Source organism: Hipposideros armiger, unplaced genomic scaffold (genome assembly GCF_001890085.2).
Source record: "Hipposideros armiger isolate ML-2016 unplaced genomic scaffold, ASM189008v1 scaffold_260, whole genome shotgun sequence".
NCBI classification, from domain to species: domain Eukaryota; kingdom Metazoa; phylum Chordata; class Mammalia; order Chiroptera; family Hipposideridae; genus Hipposideros; species Hipposideros armiger.
The window spans coordinates 1,483,851-1,498,207 of record NW_017731610.1 but is presented as its reverse complement, the minus strand read 5'-3'; the positions used below and the strand labels follow the sequence as shown (position 1 = coordinate 1,498,207).

The following is a 14,357-nucleotide window of genomic DNA, read 5'->3' as shown; positions in this document are numbered from 1 at the left end:
CGGGCCCCGGGGCTGGCCCGGGCGCGAGCGGGGCGGGCGGCACGGGGGCCGGCGCCGGGGACCCGCAGCTCGTGGCCATGATCGTGAACCATCTCAAGAGCCAGGGGCTCTTCGACCAGTTCCGCAGGGACTGCCTGGCCGACGTGGACACCAAGGTGCGGGGCGCGCGGGGCACGGGGAGGACGCCCAGGGCCGCCGCCTCCGGCGGTCTCCCGCGTCTGTGGCAGGGACGCTGCGCCTGGCTTCCCCGGCCGGGGCCCCGCTCGAGCGCGCCGCTCCCCGAGCTCCCTGGGCAGCCGCTTCCTCTCCGAGCTGCCACTCTGTGCCCCGCGCGGTGCCCGGCACGGCGCGCTCCTCCGTTCGCCTGCTCTTCCCTGGGTGCAGCCGAGCGGTGCTCAGCGCCTCCCGCGCTGCTCGGGCGCCGGGAATGCACGGGCGAGCAAGGCTAAGCCGTTTTATCCTTAACGGAGACGCGTCTGGAAACAGTTACCCATGCGTTCCCATCTGGTTAGTTTGTGTGTGTGTGTGTTTTCCGCGGTTTACTTTGTATCCACACTACTCGCTTAAAGGTTTGTTGCGGTAAGCGTCATGTCTTTGTCCTTTGGAGAAATTATTAAGTGATCATCGAATCAAATTGTTTGCAGTGTGCATTGCTGGATTGGGGGGGAGGGTGCGGGGGGGGGCAAAGATAAGGCGTCAGCGCTGGACCGCGACAAGGTGGGTCGGGGAGATCCGGACTTACGTTTCTACCAGTGACTGTGTGAGGTAGGTAACTTAGACCAAGTCACTTCTCGAAAGTGAGAAGGGAGCGGGGCGGGGGAAAGAACCGGCACCTAGCCATTCAGCGGGGAAAGGATGGAGGAGAAGTGACGGCAGCTAATACAGTGGAAGAAGGACAGGCAAGGCAAAGTTCGGGAGAGGAAGGAGGAAAGGCGAAAGGTCTGCACCGTGGCTCCCTGTACAAAAAGAGCTAGAGGCTGGGCAGGGGAAGGGACTTACACCAAATGTCAGGGTGGAAGGGGTGTTAGCAGGAACCAGCTCACCTTAGCTGGTTGGGCAAAGGATGAGCAGAGGACACGAAGAAGGAGCAGTCTTGGTGAGATGGATGGAAAACCAGCAGAGCCTGGAATTCTGGAAGCAGGTGAAGCAGGAAACATTTGGAAAACTGTTGGGGCTTTTTGTTTGTTTGGGTTTGGGGGGGTTGGTTCCTTTTGGCTTAGATCTGGTTGGGTCCATTAGATAGGCGTTTTGATGGGGTGAGGGTTTTCTCATAGCACGTTGGGCTGTTGTGAGGAGCCTCCTTTCTTTTGAGAATGAGGTGTTTGCATTGTCCACCAATTCTTTCCTGTGACTCTGTTCACCAGGCTTCGAGGTGAACTGCACAGAATTCCGCTGCGTCCTCTGGAAACCTTGAAAATCTAGGGACATTGTTCCTTACAAGGACTAGCCACCCCGCACTCCCATGTAGACCAGAAGTACAATGGCCTTTTCAAGGCATTGGAGTTTTTGCACCACAGAGAATTCAATTTACCTGGGGTGTTTATCTCCGCAGGAAGTAGATAGTTTTCTCACTTCATTGTAGGGAATATGCACAGCCACCTTTTTTGAAAATAATGCTGATTGCCTTCTATATATATATATATATATATATATATGTGTGTGTGTATATATATATATACACACATATATATATATGGTTTTGTTTTCTTAATGGGAGACTATCAGACATGGCCAGGTAAATGTTACCCAGATAAAGCTGGTTATTTGTATCCTGCAAATAGATATTTCAGTTTATTATTCTCAGAAACCTACAGATCTGTGTGTTATTGTATATGTAAATTGAAATTTTAAATATACGAGTGGGGAGGGGCTACAATATATAAGGTTCAGCTTTTTCTTTATCTCATCCCCATTGAATGTTATTCTTGTATTGTCTGTAATATCCCTGCCAGTCCCTCTCAAGTGGAGACTTAAAACCTTTCCTGGGGAGGAGGGAACACAGTGTCTTTGACAGTAATGAAAACCAGGACCTTCTCCCAAGAAAAGTCTACATATGCATATTAAAAATGCTGTTTTTGTAATTCAGAAACAGCTATCTGTGATGTCATGTGGATCAACCTAATAAATAGTTTCAGGGAGTTCAGGGGTCACAGAGTAAGGTTCCCGGTATTAATGTTTGATGCTAGAAGAGAACTGAAATGATAACCCGCTCCCCAGCAGAGGGAACTCCTGGGTATGGTCTCGTGTTCTCTCTCTCTCTCAAAAAGAGTAAGTTTGAAAGTCTCAAAAAACATATGAAAGCCAAAGTTTTGTTTGATATGAGCTTACCATTTCTGTCAGTGTGATGCATGGGCCAAAATAGAAGTAAGAATCCCTAGTCACGCAGAGAAGCATCACTTTAAGGGAATCCTTGGGTCTCATCTGTTAAGAACACCTCAGAATTTAGACTCTTCGTGGTATGTCTTTGACATTGAACCCTAAAGACTGACCTGTGTTATGTAGTATATAGGGTTGTAGCAGGAACTGGATTGTCAGTCACATGCATAGTTAAGAATCAAGATATCTGACACCTACCAGACACTCTGTAACAGCAACGCCGTCATCCAGCCCAGCAAGGTGAGAAGGACCAAAGTCTGCTGCCACTCCAGAGGACCACCTGCCCTGGGAGAGAGAGATCCGAGGTCCAGCACACCCAAAGAATTGGAACCTGGGGCAGCCCCAGGATCCAACCAGTGCTGGGGTTCCCGTGCTGCAGACTCCTGATTCCCAGGCCCCTGGAGCAAGCCAGCAGGTTACACAGCCATCCTGACCCCCTTGCACTGATTAGAGAGTGTGGTGAGGGGCGGTCGAGTGGCCCATCCCCCTGCCGCAGGCAGGGAGCTCACCAAACAGGCAACTGGCACCTCTGTCCTCAGGCAATAATTGTCTTTTTAGATTTGAAAGGAATATCAAAGACAGGAGCATATAAATTTAATCACCCAGCAAATATTTACGATGTACCAGGCACTGTTTTAGATGCCAGGAGTACAGCAGGGAACTAAAAGCCCCTGCTGTTATGGGGCTTACATCCCAGCAGAGAAAAGCAGACAATAAATCATGCGTGATAGGTCCTATGGAAGAAATAAAGTAGGGTGAGGGGGGAAAGGATTGCTGATTGGTTTTGAGTGAGTTCAGGGAAGATTTCAGTGAGATGCTGTTTGAGTCATCACTGGGGGAGCTGACGTGGCTGTGCAGGTGTCTGGGGCCGAGTACTCCAAGTAGTGACCACAGCAAGTGCACGAAGCTACAGCCGAAACTGCTGAGCAGGATTGGAAGACCACGGTGAGGTAGGAGTGCTTCTTCTGCCCCTAGAGACCAGGCCGGCATCGGAAGAGTTTGGCGATTACTGAGCTGACAAGCCTTTGGCAAGTGGTGTGCTTGAGGACATGCTCTGACGTCCATTTTCGATACACTGACCATATTAATTATTAATAGCGTCCCCTTCATACTTAGTCATGATCTGGTTTGGACAATAAATTATATGGCTACCCTAATTTTAGATTTACACTAGCTGCTGTATGGAAAACAGACTTCAGGTGGGCAAGCAGGGAGGTGAGTTACCATCATCTAGGAGATGAGGATACCTTGGACCGGACTGGTCGCAGGAAAGGCTAAGCGGGAGGTGGGTGGATTCTGGATGTATGTGATGCGAGGGCCGACAGGATTGGCTCATGGTTTGGATGTGGGGCTGGAGAAAGGAGAGGAGTCAAGACTGACTCTAAGGCTTTTGATCCGAGCCCTGGAAAAGCTAGAAGATAGAAAGATTCCCAGAAGAATGATGGGATCCATATTTCTATAGTACCAGACTTTCTACTGAAAAAACTGGGAAACAAGAAAAATTAACCTGTTGTCATTCAAATTTGAGCTTGTTATGGGGTGACCAGTGCTAAATGCATTGTGATGTGTGAGCCTGTTGTTTCTGAGATTTAGGAATACTGGCAAGAAGAAATATGTTTTACCGTTTTGTTGAAAATCTTCAGGCAAAAGGATTAGTTTTAGTTGGCACTGATTTTGGGTAAATGGAGAGAAATGATCATGAGACTGTTTCTTGTAGGGTTGAAAATAGGAATTAGCAAAAGTCGGGAAACTGGAAGAGATGAAAGGACATCACAAAGGGATAAAACCTTCATCATCCATGTTGGAGATAATTACCCAGTCATCTCATCTAACAAGTACTTTTTAAATGCTTATCTGCCAAGCAGTGTGCTAAGCTCCCTGAAAACAAAGATTCCCCTCCTGTCCCAAATACAATACAATGCAAGAGTTGCTGGGGTGACAGTATGTGTAGAAGTAAGAAGGAACATGGGACAATGACCCCGTGAGCCTACCTTGGGTGTCAGGTTAGGGTGAGCTCTGAAGGTGAGAAGTTTGCCAAATGGATGAGTAGAGGGAATGGTAGGTGCAGGAGATCAGAGGCCTGAGAACTTGCTGCTGGAGTATAAACTGAGAAGGGGAAGGGAACAAATGGCAGAAGATGAGATTACACAGTGATGTTTAAAATCATTCGGGAGCGCTCACTCATCTACATTAAAAGCCACAGAAAAGGGCCGGCCGAGGGGCGCGTTGGTTAGGAGTTGGCTTGGGACGCCAGCTCTGAGCAGCAGGGCCCCGGTTCGGATCCCACATGAGAGCCAGTGATGCTGCGCCCTCTACAGCTAAGATGGTGAACAACAGCTCGACCTGGAGCTGGGCTGTCGTGAGTCGCCAGCGACAGCGTAGGCTGCAGCCCCTGCTGCAGTGAGCTGCTGTGAGCTACAGTGAGCGGCTGGCAGCTGGCGTGAGCTGCCGTCCAATGGCCTAGAAGAGCACAATGATGATACCAACATGGACCAGTGAAGCGACGTTCTCCACAACTAGACTGAAGAACAAAAGGACAGCAACTTGTCTGTTCCCCTTCCCCGATTCCCCAATACTGTTCCCCTCCCCCAATTCCCCAATAAAACCTTAAAAAAAAAAAAAAGCCACAGAAAAGAAAGCTACAGAGCATGTGCGTGTTGGGGACACCTGTGAACTGAGCGTGCAGTCCTGATTGAGTGGCTAGACGTTCCTTCTGGGTAGTGTCCTTTTAAGTAGAGATGACAGTGCAGGTCCTCTCTCCTGCTTCCCTTGCGTCAGGGGTTGTCAGCCTCAGCACTGTTGACATTTTGGGCTGGATGGTTCTTTGTTGTAGGGGTTCCCCTGTGTGCTGTAGGATGGTCAGTGCCATCCTACGTTCTACCCTTGGATCCCAGGACCAGCTCCCCTCATTTGTCTCTAGACTTTGCCAAATATCAAATATCCCCTGGGGTGGGGGTGGGGGGAATTCGCTCCCAGTTAAGAGTCACCGGCTTACATCACATAGAATGCCTAGTTCCAGTGGTTGTCCCTCCATCGTTTCTCTTGGATCCGTGTCTGTCAGCCTATTTCTGCCACCCCAGTACAGACCTTCATCGTGCTAGTTATTGCATCCTTCCTAAGTATATTTGGTATTGTTTACTCTTTCACTGTAGGAAGATTAATCCTCAGAAAGCTCAGATGTCACACAGCACCCTGCTCATGGTGCAGCGGGTTTATCATTCTATACCCGTCATTCCAAGCTGCTTATATAGGCGTCCAGCCCCTGGCCCCAAGCTGTTTCTCCAGCCTCATTTCTCTGCTTTTTTCGTATTCTCCAACCAAATCTGGAAGGGCTTCCCCAATGCTCCCCACCCCACGTTTCCTCATCCACTTGCTCTTTGCTTATGTTATGTTGCTGGTTGTACCTGCAAGTGGCCGTTCGGATTCCAGGCTGAACCTCGAAGGCCCAGCTCAAACGCCACAGCCCCCACGAAGCCCTTCCTCTGCTGCTCTCCCTTTCTTTGCTCCATATCATCCAACGGTAACATTTATTGGTGTCCTGTTTTCCAGTCCATTAACTACAAACAACAGGTATTCCTTTCTTCTTTGTACTCTTCATATATCTGCAAACATCTTGTCTTAGACACAGTAAGCAGTATTTGAATGTCTAAGTTATCCTGAAGCAGGACTGTTACAAGCTGTGAGACTTTGTTGCCATGTTGATACGCTAATCTGAAATGTTAAGGCTGTGAAAAAGACGCTCAAATCCTGAAGCTATCAGTATTGTTATATAACACTAGAGATTTTCAACATTTGTGTCTTCTTTTTTTTTCTTTCTAGCCTGCCTATCAGAATCTGAGACAACGTGTTGATAACTTCGTTGCGAACCACTTAGCAACTCATACATGGAGTCCCCACCTCAATAAGAACCAGCTAAGAAACAATATTAGACAACAAGTACTCAAGTAAGTCTCAGGATCACCGAGTTCCCAGGCGGCTGGGACACCTCACAGCCCCCTTTGCCTGAAAGCAGAGGCATTACGCAGGATTTTGTTCATCTGATGCTAATTTTGTTAAGTTTGGTGTGGCTACTTCCTATTGGGATGCAGTATGATTTTAGAGTAGGCTCTAATCACTTCACCTTTCTCCCATAAATAACACTCTGGGCTCTCTGTAGACCTTTGGAAATATCGAAGGAAGGGAATGACAATGTGATTTTATTTATATATATGTAATCACAGGTAGTAATAGATGGTAAATGCCAGAATATCCAATACAGTTTACATTCACCAGTATTTTCTTGGCCCTAAAAGAGTAGGCTTTATTATTATTTTACAAATAAAGACATTAAACACCACTGAAATCCAAATATGTTCCCCTGACTTTTGAGGTCATGTCTTCTTCTGATACAGCCCACCACCCTTTTTTTCTTTCGCATTTTATGGTAATTTTTAACTCTGCTTTTTGGTGACGATACAGCCAGTAAAAGAAAAGTGCATTTGGACCTATCAGAGGCATTTTTGAATGAACGTAAATAAAGAGAATGAAAAGCGCTGGAATATTTAGAGAGACCGAGAAAAGTCATTTATTGCCAGAAGAGCAGATTGACAGTGTTACCTTGTTCTTGAATATAAATATTTCCCAAGATAAGGAGACCTGGACCTTCTGTTCCTGCTTCAGCCCCCAGAAAGGTGACTGAGCTATTTAAACATCTCCCAGTCTTCCTGCCTTGACAAGTCTTTATGTTCAAGCACATCTTTTAGAAGAAATGTGGCTCTTCAACAGTTAAGCAAATCTGTTTTCTGCCCGCCGCCTCTTAATTCCCTCTAGTCCCATGGGGACCGTGCAAGCCTACCTGGTGTGCCACTGCACTGATAGTCGTGACCTGCAGGAAGCCCACAAATCCAACTTCACACCGACTCAAAGACCCATTTAGCCGTGGGTAACACTAGAAACCAGGAGCCTGGGGGCTCAGACTATGTCTCCTTGTGAAGAAGAGGGAAATTTAACAATAACTTGGTTGTCTACATTTTAAAGGATGTCTGAGGAACCTGTAAAGAGTCCAGGTGAGATCAAAAGATGCCATTAGAGGGCTGCATAGTAAACCTGTAGGGAAAAAGTCAAAGCCTTTCCTGAAAAAACGGGAGACTGAAGGGGTCTGTGGGGTTGACATGCCTGGAAGGGTACTGGTTTCCAGGCCTTTAGGAGAACAATAACAAAAGTCGGGGGTGGGGGTGGGACCGGGGGTGGCCGCTTACCTGCTAGCATGCTTTTGCAGAGCCTTACGGGTTATTGAGTGCTTTCACTCAGCAATTTGCATAGCTGCCTCCCTTTTCACAAATGATTACATTGCTTCAAAAACATGTTTGTATTCTTTTCTTCCTGGAGAGAGACTAAATGGAGGGCAGATTTCTTGGCAATACATTCACTCCTTAGCAAACCAAACCTATAAAGTAGGGAAGCAGTCATTTGTTCTGTTCTTTTAAGGGAACCAAACTCAGTCTTGCCCCTGTAAAACCAAGCACTCCAAATTCCCGTTGTGCCAGAGTTGGTGTTTGGTGAGGGCCTGCTGTCACATCAGTAAGGGGTTCTTGTGACAGATTAATCCTGGCTTGGCCTTCCTGTGGGTGACGAAGGTCTCCACTAGAAAGAGACATTTACAACAGAAGAAGCGGCTGTCTCCTGTATAATTTAGTCAGTGCTCTTCCTGGGACGTACGAAAATTTTCTTCTAGCTGTGTTACTTATTTTTAAATGAACTATTGTCTTGTTTAAATTCCATTAGTAAAGTTTTATGTTACTGATAACATTTTAAAGCTTCCTTAAAGAGATTATCTAGTTGTGTGTAACTTAAGGGTATAGGGATATACTGGCCCCTATAAATACAGTTTCAAACAGTTTCTCCTACATATACTTTCAGAAAAAGTTGACTCTGTTATGTTGAGCCATCTACAATTGCCATTTTTATAGAACAAAAACAGTCTAATATCAGCGATTTTGGATGGTTCGACTTAATAGCTAATCTGTGAACTCAGTAGAGGGAGAATTGTATTCTATTTGTGTATTAATTTGTACAGCAGGATCTAAAAACGCTAGATGGCTCAGAAAGAATGATCTTAATGAAAGGATTTAAAAGGAAGACAAGGAAATAGCTTTAACCAGGACGGTGCCAGCTGCTAGCATTTGGGCTTTGCCCTTGAACCTGGAGTGTGACTTCCCCCTCTGTGCAGCAGCCGTGGCCACGGCTCACTAGAGCGAGCCCACTAAGAGCAGCGCGGTCATTAGCACTGGCCTCCCGTCTTACGATCAGAGCTGACCGACCACTGTGAGGATGGACAAAAGTAGATAAGGGGCCAGAATAAAAGCAAACAGAGGGACTGAAGCAGTAATTTGGGGTGAGTGGGTTTTATTAATTTTATGCCTTTATACTTGTGCCTTAAAGCAAACATTTTTTTAAGATTGGTTGTCCTTGTTTCTTTTCCATCCACTACATTTTAAAGACACTTCTAAGATACAACAATGTTTGCAGGCTTTGCATATTTTTTTTTTTTAATCTTGGAACTTGAAAAAGCAGGTTACCTACTTTGTGCAGTGTTGACTCATTTTTCTCTATGGCCCACATAAGTAGAATTACAGTATCACAAGGCTGCAAGGGGCCTCAGGAAGCGGCAATCAAAGGCATCCTCCCCTCCAGCCAGAGCTGCACTCAAAAATAGCAATGATGGATTATCGTGTGAGGAATGACTCCTCACCCATTCTGCAGAGGGAGCCCAACGCCTAGGAGCTGGAAAGGATCAGCACCCCGCTCTCCAGAACTGTACAGGAGCTCGCCTCAAGCTCTTTTTAGGAAGAAGCAAGGTTTAAATGCATTTCTTAAAATAAATTCACGTCCTCCTGTTTTGCTCGGACGCCTTTGTGATCTGCACATTTGAGGTTTAGGTGCCCTGTTCGCTGCCCCGTCTCTCGGATCGGCCATTTAAGTTCTGCTTAGATCAAGACTCAGCTCCAGTGCCTTTTCCCTTGTGAAGCATTCCCAGATTATCTCAGACGCGCCTGATCATTCTTACGCCGCCCTTTCCCGACAGTGTGTGTGTCCTGGTGCCTGTCGTTTTGTGTGTCAGTCGTTTGTGTCTGTTCCCTCACCGGAACCTCACCAGGCCTGATTGAAGCAGCTGTGAGCAGCGCGGTGCCTGCTCATGTAGCAGACACTCGTAACATAATTGCTGAATGAATAAATTACCCGGATAATAAAAAGAAAGCCAGAAAAGTCTTCAAGTTTTATTTTTGTTCTAAAGTTTTCTTTCTTATTCTTTATTTCTTTTTTGGTTTTTTTTGTAAATTTGATGAAATTACACTTCGTGTGTATTCTTCAGTTTTCCTGGAGATTCTAATACTTATAAAAAGGCTTAACATTTTTTTGTTTAAAAATAAAGCTGCAGAGCCCATTGATTTATTTTATACCCAGCACTCAGCTTCAGTGATCATTTATTCCTATATGATATGTCACGGCAGGACTGGGGTAAGATAAGCATCGCCTGGTCACCCAGACTCTAGATAGTGTGCTGTGTCTAGGTCTGAGGGTGTTTTGTTTTTGGTTTTGTTTCGTCTGGTTTAGTATTTCCACCAGTGTCGCAGTGGTGGGAAGCTTACAGACTTTTTGCAGTATGGTATGTCTAAATGCCACGATCGTATGAAACTTATTTTCTGTAACCTATTCTTTCTCTGTCCAGACAAATAGATTCAGGAAATTTAAGGTTGAACATATATGTAATCACTACAGTTTTGCTTAAAAGTGAGTAATGCAAATAATATGATTTTTTTTTTTAATCTTTCTTTAAATTACCGTTTCAGATCAGGAATGTTAGAGTCTGGTATCGACCGAATTATTTCTCAGGTTGTGGATCCAAAGATCAACCACACATTCAGACCTCAGGTGGAGAAAGCCGTGCATGAGTTTTTGGCCACACTGAATCCCAAGGAGGAGGCAGGTGGCAGCTCGGCTCCTGACGAGGAGCGGCCCGACGCCTCGGTCATCACACAAGGTGCTTTGCTTTTCCTCTTGGTCAGTTCCATTGCTTTTCTTCTTGCACTGAATGTCGAGTTAGGGATATTTGGTGTTTTTAAACATTCCTCTACATGGCCACTGTAGTGAAACTGTATTTATTTGAAATACCACCCAAATTCCTTAACTGGCGTAACATTTTTTTAATGTTAATACAAAATATTAGGCATTTTAGTAATGTATTGGGAGAGGGTGTATGTTTCAACAGAAGGAATAATGAAAATAATTAGAAAAGATACTGTTTTTCTGGGAACTAGACTATGCTTAGGTTTGCATGGTCCTTTCTAAGACACTGAATGAGAGAATTTGGAGTGTGCTCAGTGCTAGCAGTGGCACCGGCAAGTCAGAAGGCGTGTGAAGGGTCTGTACAGCCTGTTTTGTGTAAAGATGACAGCAGGATGTAGCATTGATTCAGCTGAGGGGTTGACTTCCTGCATAATTTCTTCTAACACTTGTCTTTTCCTCGAAGGTGTCCCTGCTCCTGGGCCCAGTGCAAACGTGGCCAGTGATGCCATGTCAATCTTAGAAACTATAACTTCTCTCAACCAGGAAGCAAGTGCTGCTAGGGCCTCGACAGAAACGGCCAATGCTAAGGCCAGTGAGAGAGGATCCAAAAAACTCCCGTCTCAGCCAAGTGCTGACGCTGGTCCTGAAAAAGAGAGAAGCTCAGAGGACGTGGCTGATAAAGAAAAGCCTCCACCTGATTCTGTAGGAGAAGGACAGGAAGCAGTCCCTAAGCCTGAAGAATTTAGTGACCTCCCTTGTCCAGCTGAAGAAATTAAAAATCACACAAAAGAGAGTAATAGTGCAATTCTCCTGAGTAAGGATGTTCAACAGGAAAGCAGTGACCAAAAAAATAAATCAACAGACAAAGGTGAAAAGAAACCAGACAGCAATGAAAAAGGAGAAAGGAAGAAAGAAAAGAAGGAAAAGACAGAAAAGAAATTGGATCACTCAAAAAGAAGTGAAGATATACAAAAAGTAAAAGATGAAAAACAAGCAAAGGATAAAGAAGTAGAGTGTTCAAAACTTCCTTCAGAAAAGAACAGTAACAAAGCTAAAACCATTGAAGGGACAAAAGAAGGTAAAAACATGCAAAAATCTACGGCAGTTTAAAGAACTATCAGTATCCATTGGGGGGAGGGGGGGCATCAAATTTGCCTTCAAATTGTAATGTATTTGATGCTAGTATTTCAAAACCCTGAGAACTGATATCACCTTCGCTTAAAAAATGAGCACTCTATAGTTCTTCTCCATCCTAGTGCACTAATTCACAAAGTATATGAACAGAAAAGCTGTACATTTTATAATTTAACTCTTAAAATTTATTGTCATAATATTATTCCAAGCAACTTAATTCACAGTTGCATATCCTAATCTTTAAAATAGTAAATAGTAAATATTTCAGTTACTTAAAGTTTGCTTTTATTTTTATCATCTCCATCATAAATCAATAGTTTCGTTATTTTTACAGGATAATAATTTGGCTTTGTATTTTCTGGAAACAGCTCTACCTTATTGGATATTGGTTGCTAATGAGAGATTTTTATTTCTAAAGTTGAAGTTCTTTGACTGTGTTTAAGGCAGAAAATCTTAAATGTAATTTAGGAAGTGGGTTCTAAGTATGTCCGTATACCAATGATTTATCTGCTGTGTTTTCTTGTCTTCTTGAAGATTGCCCTGTGATAGACTCCGATGTCGATGGGCTTACAGACATCACAGTCAGCTCTGTTCACACCAGTGACCTGTCATCTTTTGAAGAAGACACCGAGGAGGAAGTTGTAATGTCTGATAGCATGGAAGAAGGGGAGATTACATCAGACGGTAAAGCATTTTACTTAGTAATGCCTCTGGAAAGCTTCCCGTCGAGCATGGTTTTTACACTGACATCACTGTACCGTGAGAGGCAGTGTGGTGTAGTGGCAGGAGCGTGGGGCTTTGTAGTTGGAAGATACGTTTCTGAGTCCCAGCTCCAAGGTTTTCTGTCCGAGCAAGCTTGGTAAGTTACTGAACCTCAACAAGCCTTGGTCCTCCATCGCTTACCTCGATTCAGATGAGATAATGTGCATGAAGATTTGGGGGGGGGGGGTGACTTGAGGGAGCACGGTGCAAAACTCCCCTCACTTCCAACACTAAGTTTTGGGTTCACAAGACCACGCTTAGGTTTGATAATTTGCTAGGACTCCCAGAACTCCCTGAAATCTGTTCAGCTCACCATTACAGTTTATTACAGCTAAAGGACACCGATTAAAATCAGCCAAGGGAAGAGGTGCATAGGCCAGAGTCCAGGAAAGTTCCACACACAGCTTCCGGTTGACCCTTCCCAGTGGAGTCACAGATAGCATCACTTTCCGGCACCCATGTCTGACTGCACACGGATTATTGCCAGCCCGGGAAGCTCACCCGAGCCTCGGTGTCCAGTGCTTTTATTGGGGCTCCATCATGTCATAGCTGGCCGCCCATGTGTCTACCCTCAGTCTCCAGTGCCTCTGGAGGTCAAGCTGGTACTCCGTGACCCAAAGCCCCCACCCTAAATCACACTGTCAGGTGGTTTGGCTTGATGCAAGACCCCTCGGCTCACAAACACTGCTGTCAGGCCTGGCATTCCAGAGGCTTAGAGATGGCCTCCCAGAGGCCAAGGACAAAGACCGGACCTCTCATTACTATACAGTGGGGTTTTGAGCTAACCCGTAGTAAGCATGTACTATGTTCCAGGCACTGTGCTAATAAGTTAGTACACTATTCTGTGTATCGGCAGCCATCATCTTCACAGCAACCCTGGGAAGTAGGTCCGGTGGAGAAATAAAGTCACTGAGGGAAGATATCTCGTCCAGGGTCATGTAGCTCGTGAGCACCAGTGTCACTTTCAGACCTGAGTCTGGGCTTCTGACCAACAACTTAGGCTGCTCTTTACCACATGATTAAATTCTGTTGATGACCTTTTTTAAAAATCAGAAATATTGAGTGTTATTTTCAATTGCTTGTAAATAGCATCTTATAAACTCAATGCTGGCTTTTGGATAGTACTTAGAAATTTTTAGAGGGGGATAACTAGAAGCATTTAATACCACAGACGTACTTCTCAGAGTCCCTCCTTTTTCATTCTTTTCTTCGTATCCATGAAAAACTAAGTTACCAACCCAAAAAAGCAGCAACCTCCCTCCCCGTGTTCACACCTATCCTCGTGAGGTCAGTTCGGTTAGTGCCCGTGTAGGAAGGGTGCGCCCCATGCCTCCTGCGCCAGCCTCACTAACATTCTAATTCTAGATGCTTTTGGGGGTCTTTTCACGTTTTTCCCTGGATAGGGCTAGGTTTTATGTGTAGCCCTATGTCCAAAATGTAAGAAGATGGCTATTTTGAGAGTTCCAAATGGTAGGAAATGAAAACGGTGTTTACAGAGTTTTCTTTTTACTTTTCGCTGTGTCACAAGGATGCAAATTGCCTCTCTAAGGTGGAAGGCTTTTAGTGTCTACTAAAAGTGTAGGGCCTCTTCCATAAATGAGAGACTCATGGGCGGTCATTAAAATCTCCCTAAATGGGTGACCAGTTAGCTCAATTGGTTAGAGTGTGGTGCTGATAACACCAAGGTTGCCGGTTCAATCCCCGCATGGGCCACTGTGAGCTGCGCCCTCCCTAAAAGAGTCAACTATGCCACTGTAGCATGAAAGCAATGTGTAACCAATGACCATGGCTGTTGCCCAAAAAAGTTTAAAACAAAAAAAAAACTCCCTAAAGTACGGCTTCAAGTGAATGTGTTCAGTTCAACAATGGTAAAGCGTTCATGTTGAAGTCCACTGACATACAAATGAGATTTGCCAAGAAAACATAAATACTATAAGGTTTCATTGTTCTTTACCAACTTCCTTTATGTGTGAGAAGCTGATTGTTAAGAAATAAATTATGGGCCAGCCGAGTGGCATGGTGGTTAAGAGCTGGCTTGG

The 14,357-nt window shown here is 45.2% G+C and overlaps 1 protein-coding gene across 1 annotated transcript in view; it reads left to right on the top strand.

Moving 5' to 3' along the window:
• Positions 1-5: 5 nt before the first annotated feature.
• The window catches only part of BOD1L1 (biorientation of chromosomes in cell division 1 like 1), a gene marked incomplete at its 5' end in the record, with an annotated part of 62,383 nt that continues 48,031 nt past the window's right edge, over positions 6-14,357 (top strand). The window contains 5 exons of the mRNA XM_019656498.1: positions 6-155; positions 6,196-6,320; positions 10,206-10,396; positions 10,886-11,500; positions 12,091-12,315. Coding sequence (XP_019512043.1) covers positions 6-155; positions 6,196-6,320; positions 10,206-10,396; positions 10,886-11,500; positions 12,091-12,315 — 1,306 coding nt within the window. The remainder of the gene's footprint in view (positions 156-6,195; positions 6,321-10,205; positions 10,397-10,885; positions 11,501-12,090; positions 12,316-14,357) is intronic.